Consider the following 9,045-nt stretch of genomic DNA (forward strand, 5'->3'; position numbering starts at 1 on the left):
CTTACCGGATACTTTGTCTGCAGCACTATGCCGCATATCTCGTCACCCACCAGAAACTGTTCGCCTAGCATCGCCATGCAAACGTTTTCCCAGGCACGCTCGATTTTATTCTTGCGCAATCTTATCAACCACTGACCGCCTTTACTATTCGCCGGATCCTCCCACATCGGTTTGATGCCCTGTTTAAACAGGCTTAGCTCTCGATACGGCTTGAGGGCCGTGGGCCTGATGAGATGCGAGTAAAGAGACCACCATTGTTGTACACTAGCACAGCGTCCAACCACATGCAACGATTTGCTGTAGTCGGTGGCCGCACGTTGTGTGCCCTTCCTCGAGAACCACAAGCAGTATGTGTGCTGCAGGCGATTCTCGTTGGGCCCCACTTCCAGTGGCGGCAGTTTGTCTACATCTATTTCGTTCTCCACCTCGCTGTCATCGCTGTCAACGATGTCCGGCCACGTTTTACTGCAAAACAAAAAAAGATTGTTCAACGAAATTGTGATAACAAAGTCGCCTCAGCGAAACTAATAACTAAACAATTATATTCTATTTAAATTTCAACTAGCAAACTTTCAACATGAAGCTGTCCATACGCACGCTGGATCAGCGCACAATTAGCCTGGAATTGGTGGATGATTCGCAGAATGTGCTTCAACTGAAGCAGCGTTTGGTGCAGCTGCCGGAGATTAAGCATCCAGTGGAGCAGCTGCAGTTGATTTATGCGGGACGCATTATGGAGGACGAGCAGCCGCTGAAGCAGTACAACATTGTGGAGAACAAGTTCATAGTGCTGATGACCAAGCGAGGTGAGGCAGAACAGCAGAAGTTGAAGGAGGAGTCGAAAACGGAGGCGCAAGTGGAGTCAAAAGGGGAACCAATAGCGGAGTCAAAAGGGGAACTAATAGCGGAGTCCAAAGAGGTATCCAAACCGCAGTCTGAGCAGCCTCCTCTGCCTGTTGTTACTCCGCCTTCCTTGACACACAATGAGCAACTCGTGCGGAATCTCATGGATATGGGCTACGAGGAGCAGCAAGTGCGCGCAGCGCTTCGAGCCAGTTTTAATCATCCGGAGCGTGCCATCGAGTATCTAATCAGCGGCATTCCATCCACAGAAGTCGAGCGAAGCAGCCCAGCAGCTACTACACCAGCTCCGACTCCAGCTCCAGCTCCCGATGGCTCTTCCGACTCGACAGCGGAGCGACTGCAGCATTTGGCAGCCGATCCTCGTTTCGCCCATGTGCGTGACATGATTCGTCAGAATCCGCAGCTGCTCGAAGTGGTTTTGGCGCATCTCAGCGAATCGGCTCCGCACACCTTTGAAGCGATCCGCAGTCATCAGGACGAGTTCATAGCCATGTTGAATGCGGCGCCTGGCGAGGATGCGGCTGCCACACAACTCACCAGCGAGGAGGAAGCGGCTGTGGAGCGTCTGATGGCACTGGGCTTTGATCGTGCGACTGTGTTGCAAGTGTATGTGGCATGCGACAAGAATGAAGAGTTGACAGCTGATATACTCTTCAGTCAGACGGATGAAGAGGACGAGGATTAAACACACAAATACTCTAAAAAGACTTTGTACACGTTTTGGAATAAAGCAGACGGTAAAAGGGCACAAAATTCAAATTGGCAGATCGGGAGATTGAAGATCGAAGAATGGGGAGTTGTTGGCTCACATAACATAACCTAACAAACATTTGCTCCACTTACGTTTCGAATTGTTTGCTGGCGACTTTTTCCATGCTCATGATGCTGGGCAACTGCTCCGCTTGCTCTACAAGATTAGACAGTTAGTTTTGGTTGCTGCTGTTGCTGCTTCTTCTTCTACTGCTTCTGCTGCCGCTGTTGCTTCTTCTTCCGTTCCCGTTTTGCTGCCTTGGCTAGTTGCTTTTGTTGCTTCTCCTGGTTTGCTGATTCTCCTGTTTGCCGCTACTGTCGCTGATTTGTTGTTGTTCTTATTGTTGTTGTTGCACAGCCAGTTGACTGCACGTTGCACAGTATTTTTTTTTGTTTCTCTACTCTTGTACTATTTTGTCTAGTTGCCAAAACGTATTTTGCTTCCTCTTGTTTTTATGTTGGTTCTTTTCAAAATTTTGAGCTCCTTCTGCGTGGTCGTCGTTGTGTTTATTTGTGGGTGTGCGTGTGTATGTTCGTGAGTGTTTGTGTGTGTTGCTCACTGCTCGTGCTTGTGTGTGTGGTGTCCACACCACGAATTTTGCCGCGTTTGTGGCTAATTGGCCGGCCTGTTGAAGCGTCTGGTCGCGTTCGCAGTCGCGTATCGTTTTCTTTGTGAAGTTATATGGCGTCCAGTTGGTAAACAATATTCGTAAAGTTGTTTGGCTCTTTTTGATTTTAATGGTTTTTATCGGCGTGCTACGTAAATTATTGAGTGCTGTAAAATGTATCAGAAACGTGCGCACACGTTTTGCAACACACCCAGAACATATTATTTCGGGGTGAATGGCAGGCCATGCACTTCTAGCATGTGCAGCGTAAAGATTTATGTATTAAAACTAAGTTTTTACTCCGTTTATAACAACAGTTTTATTTCTTTATCTCTTTAGGCAGTCATTTATGTTGCATTTCATTCACTTCGTCAGTGCCTCAAATCAGCTGCTTAAAAATCATAACATAACAACAGAGTGACCAGTAGGTTTCTGTGATTTTCTGGTCATACTAATCTCAGATACTTTGCTTGGAAGGCGGTTTGTTTGAACTCAATATTGCGTTGTTAAATGGGCAGTGCTGACAAATTCAATTCGAACTAATTTAAAATTTAAATTTTTTGATTTCATTTTATGCGCAATATATAAATTAATCGTTAAATGAAACTATTGTTTATCTTGATAATTTCAGCGCATATTGCGCTGGTCACACTGGCTCATTTTGTTCTCACTTTTTGCAGTTTTGTTTTTAAGTTGCGTTTTCATTAATCAATAAAAATAATAATGGGAAAAAGCGAAAAGAAATCGAAGCGGTCCAAGGAAAAACACAAGAGCAAGCGCAAAGAGCACAAGGAGAAGCACAAAGGCAAGTCCAAAAAATCCAAAAAGCACAGCAAAAACAAGGCAATTAAAGAGGCAACAATGGCACCAAAGATTGAGGCTCCAAAGGTAGCTCCAGCTGCAACAGTCGACAGTGGCAGCGAAGAGGACTTTGCAATACCAATAGGTCGGTAATAAGCAGCAGTAGATACCCGGTAAAAACTTCTCACTTGTCTTGGTGCATTTTTTAAGCGCTTATGAACAGCAAATCACATGCTCCGGAGACGCCGGAGGAATATCAACGTCGTCAAAGCCAAATAAGACGTGAGGTGGATCCTGTGACGGGACGTACACGCCTCATCAAGGGCGACAGCGAAGTGCTCGAAGAAATTGTGAGTAAAGAGCGCCATCACAGCATCAACAAGAAGGCAACGAGCGGAGATGGTGAATACTTTGAAATGGAATCCTTAGCAGCTGCCAAGCGACAGAAGCCAAAGTAAAATGCAAGATACAAGAAAAGACTATTTGAATTTAATATTTGTTTAATATATAATAAGTATAGTTAATAATTAATAACTGTTTTAAATGCTAAATAAACAAATTGTGCAGCAATTGCTTAAGCTATTTACATAAAGATCAAATGGAATAGATAGATACATACACAAACAAGATAGTTAGGTAAGGAAAGGTAAGAGGTATAGCTTCAGTAGAGCTGATAGAAAAACGTGGTGCTGCCATCCTGGAAGGCGGGATCATCGCTGACCTTGGCGCGGCACATGGGACACGTCTGTTCCCGTTTGAACCACGTTTGGACGCATTCATCACAGAAGATGTGTCCGCACTCCAGTATTATCGGCGAATTGTACGCATCATGACAGATGGGACACACAGTGCCCGCAGCATCCAGTTCCTCTTTAGTGGGCGGTCGCTCCGAGTCCTGCAAAATTCACTTTAAATCATCTGCTCATCAAGTAAAAAAGAATCTCGCTTACAATATCACGTCGAAAGGTGGCAATGGATTTCTTTAGCGATTTGCCGCGATCCACCAGCTCAAAGATCTTTGCACCAATGTACAAGGAGGACAACAATCCACCCGAGATAACAGTCAGCCCTGTGTAGGAGCCATAGAGATACAAGAACCATTGGGAAATGGGCGTCAAGGCGCGATAGAATTGCGACAAATACTCGACCACAACATAGAGACGTGCCTGAAAGAGAGATGCTTTAATTAATGCTCAAACTTCTCAGTAAGCAAAGGAAAAACTTACTCGCACTTTTAGACGTATCACAGAAATAGGCAGCAGCGTGATGAAAACCTTGATGAGAATCGTGAGCATCTTAATCAACAGATCACTGACTGCGACGTAGTAGAGCAGCATGCCTAAGGGTACGGCTTGCCGTGTCAGCACAAAGCTGTGTATGTCCTCGATGAAGATGCTAGTTGCATGTGTACTGGGCGGATCACCAGTTGGACTTAGAGGCTGCTCTTCCTCCTTGTGCACAAACGACTTTGGCGGCGGCACCAGTAAACCAAACACATCCGGCGGCTCGGTGGCAATCGAGAGACGCAACAAGACCACCAACATGTTGATGAGCGCTTGCAGCACCAGCACACCGCAATCCCGCTGCGCCAAGCGAGCAACTTGGCGTGTCAAGGCCACACTTAGGTATCCCATCATGAACTGCAGGAGCAGCAGATCGAGAATGCCTATCAAATGGTCGTGCACAAACTTGATAAGGAGTATGCACAAGATGGGAAGATAACGCACAAAGTGACTAAGTATCTGGACAACCAAATCGGTGACCACATGATCATCATCGGCGCTGTTTTCGTTGCCATTTCCATTCCCATTGCCATTTGGCGCCTCATTGGGCGTAGTTGGTGCTGAGGCCGAAATCGCAGCTGTAGGCGAGGAGGCACCACCAGCAGAGGGGGGAGGGCTTGTGGACAACCCCAAGACGCTTGCCGTGTGACGTGTGTTGTTATGCTGTAGACGCGCTGGCTGCAACTCATCCTCGCGCAGGGAGATGCTGCGTCCCATGCCGCTGCTGTTGTTGCTATTGTTGCTGCTCATGCGCAGGGCGGCGCTGTTGTTGGCCTCTGGCTCGCCGTTCAAGGGCATTGCCAAAGGAGGCTGCTGACTCAGCGTGTTGTCACCACCAGCAGCAGCAGCATTAGCGACAGGCGCTGCTCCAGCTGCCCCTCCTCCCGCTCCTCCTGCTGCGGCTGCTTGTGCCGCCTGATAGCGAAAATTGGAATGTGCGATAAGGCTACGCAACGTCTCCGTCGAGGGCGTCGTCGACAGCGTAAACATTTCGTTTAGATTCATGCGCCAAAAGCCCAATTGACGCGGTGATGAAACTGGCGCCGTTGCTGGCGCCTGGGGCGGCTCCTCCAAACTATTGCTGGGTCCTCCCACACTGCGCGATTGCTGGAGCCGACGATTCAACGGTGTGCTGCTCACCGGCGTCAAGGAGCGCTGTCGGGCAAGCAGCGAGGCCAAAATGCCGCTGCCGCCGGCGTTGTTGCTGTTGTTGTTGCTGGAACGCGCTGCAGTCGAGCTGTTGTTGCTGCGAAGCGGCTGCTGCTCCATGTTGATTGTGGTGCTGGGCCCAGCTGCCGGATTTGTTATTAAGGACAAGGGCGACACTGTCGGCGCTGCAGGCGCCGCTGGCAACAGCAAATCATGCTCAGCCGTTGTTGACTCATTTTCATCGTCGCAGTCGCTTTCAATGCTGATGGAGACGCCGCCGCCGCGGATGCTTCCTTGTGCCGGTTGGACGCGTTGCGGCGTTGTTGCAGCATCGTTTGGCCAGTTTTTCATTTTGCGGGTGCCCCGATTTTCGCTGCGACGTGCAAAATGTAACTTTTGGCAAGAAATTCGTGTGTTTTCCTTTCTTCCTTTTTTTTGTGCGTACGCGAGCTGAATGTTCTAAGCAGTCAGCTGTTAACGTTTGCCATTCACTTGCTTGCGGCAACTGCCATTAGTCGGGGCTGTTTTGCCAGCCTAAAAGTAGCCGTTACAAAAGAGTGTCTCGCAGTAAGGCATAAGCGCTAATGGCATTTTATAAAATCACTTCAGTAATGTAAAAGTTGTATATTTTTACATGCATTTATATATTATATAAAAATTAGATTGTTGCATGCAATTGCATAGCGTGTGTGGCGCCCCTACCTTAATTGCATGCCCTGCAATCTGCAGGTGTTTGCGCTTGTGTGGCGCCCCCTACCTTAATTAGTGGCTTAGCTGCATACGAGCATTGTGCGCGTGTGTGGCGCCCCCTACCGCTTGCACGGTCGGGGGGTTAAAGCGATAAGGATAATGCAAATGACTCAGTTACCGTTTTCACCGCCAGCACTAACCGCAATTAAACTGACCTAAAGCCGTTGCCCAGAGCAACGTGGGCCATCAACGAAAACGAAACTGAAATATGGCCAAAAGCAAAAACCACCACCAAGGACATCGTGTCTCACAGTGGTGGTCAGTGCAGTTTATAGTTAAAGTTTCTATTCAGTCTAAATAAAATGTGCAGTGAGTAAAAAAGTGCAATTGTGACAAAAGGAATACAACTAAAATGGGTAATTAAAAGCAAACGCGCTGCAATTGTGCTTAATAAATTATATACTACGTATCAACTTTATTTATTATGGCAAAGTCAACAAACTGAGGCCTAGGCCTACGTATGAATGATTGTGCCAGATCGATGTGTACACACACAACTACAAATACATAAATATATGTATGTATGTTATAAAGTGTGTGAATGTTGTGTTTTATGTTTATAGTCTAATCTCGCTAGATAGATGTTGAACCCCATTTGATGCGTGCGCGCGATCTTTAAGTAAACAAAATATAAAATAAGTGTGTACAAGTGTGTGCAATATACACGTATGCTTTTGCACAAATGTGTACATATGTATGCGTGTGCTTATGTACAAGTGTGTACATAGTGCGTATTTTGGCACTAGTATCTCCATCTATGTCTTATATACAAGTGTGTACATATTTATGTGCTTATGTACAAGTGTGTGCACATATTTATGTGCTTATGTACAAGTGTGTACATATGTATGTTTGTTTTGGCACAAGTGTCGCCATCTATGTGTTGTTGTTGCTGTATATGTGTGTACATATGCATGTATGTTGTTCAGTCTGTTTAATCTCTCTCTAGCTGCTGTCTCCAACTGCCTTGCTTTGCCCGGCTACTCTTCACTTCTCTCCACTACGCTGCTGCAGTGCGTTCAATGAACCGGCGCCGTGATGCGCGGCGATAAACTTTTGGTCTCACTGCGATTCCGTCGCTGCAAAAACAGCTTGACGGACTCGAGCGGCAGCTGAAAGTGATAGTAGGCGCAATAGGGCAGCGGATCCCAATACGCAAATAGCGCCTCCCGCTTATCCAGCGCCGCCGTCGACGTATTCCGCTCCAACGCCGTCCAACTCCAGCTCCAACTGTTCGCCTCCTCCTCATGGCGTCCCGACGTCCGATGGATGCACATGCATTTGATGGCACGGCACAAGAGTTGCGCATGCGATCGGTTGTGGCAGATGTAGGGCAGTGCCACGCCCAGTCGGACGCCTAGCGGCACAAACTGTCCGCCATGCGCGGGCGACTTGACCAGCCGAAAGCTGATATGACCATTGATGCTGCGCTGGAAGCGAACCTTGGCAAAGAAGCTGCGTAGCCAGAGCTCAATCTGGGCCTCATCATCGCGACGCACTGGGATCAGGTTCTTGGTGTGATGCTCCACGCGACAGCTGACATTGGCGACGACCCGCGAATCCTTGACCGTGGTGCAGGTGACATAGTGATGATAACCCGGCTGATCACGCACCACCAGCCACGGCTGGCGTTCGCTAATCTCATGCTGACTGAACTGCAACAGCTCAACGCGTCGACTAGGCAAGATGTACTTATGACGCTCCATTACTCCCTGCATACCTCCAGCCATGAAGATGTTCCGATAGCCGCCCACAAAGCCGCGTTCATACAGCTGATGCAGTTGCTCCTGGGCCGTGATTACCGTATGAGGGGGAAGTGTTATCTGTTGAGCTTCGCAGCGCTGGAAGAGCTGCAGACAATCGTCCAGTTGCTGTGTCTCCTGAGCACTGGGCACAAAGCTGGCGCAGCCAAGTAGCTCCAGATGCGGCTTAGCCAAAGCATCATAGTAAGCCGGACTCGTGGCACACACAGGCACATAGACAGTGGGACGCTCCTTGCGCACTATGTGACACAGGGCGGCAATGTATTGCTCGACATTGGCGCTGCTGGGACGGGGAACCACATAGAACTTGTCCACGCTGGTGGAGAAGCGTGCCAAGCCAAATAGACCCTCGAACTCAAAGACCACAACGCGTGCTCCGGAGCCATAAAAGTTACGTGCCATGTGCAGGGTTTGAATAGTGCTTCCTCCACTTAGGAGCACCGTGCGTTGACGATGCAATGTTCCCTGTTGTTGTTCCTCATCCGCACTCAGTAGCCACTTGAAGATCCCAATTGGGACGCGCAGCAGCTTCCAAAAGATCCACAACAAAGCCGAAAGCCAAAAACTGGGTGCCGCAATCGATAGAGGAATGTAGAGCACATAGCTCATCAGCGAGAAAACCAAACGCAGCAACAACTGGGGTCCGAAGAGCAAGAAGTTGGTGCTAGGTTTCTGTGGAGTGCTGGGCTGGGAACGCAGCAGGCTGCCATCGGCGGTGCGCTGGCGACGCAGCTTGATAAAGTGACGATGTGGCGTCTTGTCGTCGCCGTCCTCGGACTCATCCTGGCTGGGATGCTCGGGTATGCGATCCAGGGAGTTGATGCGACGGAATTTTGGGTTGCGCGTTGCAAGACGCAGCTGGCGAGCGTGCTCCTGACGCTGCAGCAGATCGTCCAGAGTCTGCGACATTTTTGAAAAACACTCTTAATCGACAACACAATTTCGCGTTTCGTTCTCGTTTCGTTTTACTCCGTAATCTGTAGTTTATATTCTTTTTTCGTTAGTAACTCAGCCGTGCAGTGCTGGCGAAATTCGAAATCTGACTAAAGCGACGTTTAGTCAGCGGCTTCTACTTAA

At 48.4% G+C, this 9,045-nt stretch overlaps 5 protein-coding genes across 6 annotated transcripts in view; 2 read left to right on the forward strand and 3 right to left on the reverse strand.

Annotated features, from left to right (window-relative positions):
- Positions 1-2,403, reverse strand: part of LOC132786092 (eukaryotic translation initiation factor 4E type 2) — a 57,325-nt gene extending 54,922 nt beyond the window's left edge. Inside the window, exons 1-2 of one of the 2 annotated variants that reach the window (XM_060792486.1) lie at positions 1,708-2,401; positions 6-465 (exon numbers count right to left, since the gene is read on the reverse strand). In XM_060792486.1, the coding sequence (XP_060648469.1) occupies positions 6-465; positions 1,708-1,745 (498 nt within the window). In that variant the 5' untranslated portion in view covers positions 1,746-2,401. Of the gene's footprint in view, positions 1-5; positions 466-1,707 lie in introns of both variants that reach the window. The other variant, XM_060792485.1, reaches the window with a different exon arrangement.
- Positions 519-1,631, forward strand: LOC132786090 (UV excision repair protein RAD23 homolog A). The gene has a single exon (XM_060792483.1). The coding sequence runs from the start codon at positions 578-580 to the stop codon at positions 1,547-1,549; it is 972 nt and encodes a 323-aa protein (XP_060648466.1). The 5' UTR covers positions 519-577; the 3' UTR covers positions 1,550-1,631.
- A 315-nt stretch (positions 2,404-2,718) lies between the features above and the next one.
- Positions 2,719-3,492, forward strand: LOC132786093 (ADP-ribosylation factor-like protein 6-interacting protein 4). The gene is made up of 2 exons (XM_060792487.1): positions 2,719-3,168; positions 3,234-3,492. Exons 1-2 carry the CDS (start codon positions 2,946-2,948, stop codon positions 3,479-3,481), a joined length of 471 nt encoding a protein of 156 aa, XP_060648470.1. The 5' UTR covers positions 2,719-2,945; the 3' UTR covers positions 3,482-3,492.
- Positions 3,493-3,529: 37 nt separating this feature from the next.
- On the reverse strand, positions 3,530-5,981 carry LOC132786084 (uncharacterized). Its single transcript, XM_060792479.1, has 3 exons — positions 4,250-5,981; positions 3,974-4,189; positions 3,530-3,918 (listed from the first exon to the last, which is right to left on the reverse strand). Exons 1-3 carry the CDS (start codon positions 5,804-5,806, stop codon positions 3,685-3,687), a joined length of 2,007 nt encoding a protein of 668 aa, XP_060648462.1. The 5' UTR covers positions 5,807-5,981; the 3' UTR covers positions 3,530-3,684.
- Positions 5,982-6,586: 605 nt separating this feature from the next.
- On the reverse strand, positions 6,587-9,007 carry LOC132786088 (uncharacterized). Its single transcript, XM_060792480.1, has one exon. It carries the CDS (start codon positions 8,875-8,877, stop codon positions 7,225-7,227), a length of 1,653 nt encoding a protein of 550 aa, XP_060648463.1. The 5' UTR covers positions 8,878-9,007; the 3' UTR covers positions 6,587-7,224.
- Positions 9,008-9,045: the final 38 nt, after the last annotated feature.

This window comes from Drosophila nasuta, chromosome 2R (genome assembly GCF_023558535.2).
Source record: "Drosophila nasuta strain 15112-1781.00 chromosome 2R, ASM2355853v1, whole genome shotgun sequence".
Lineage (NCBI taxonomy): Eukaryota > Metazoa > Arthropoda > Insecta > Diptera > Drosophilidae > Drosophila > Drosophila nasuta.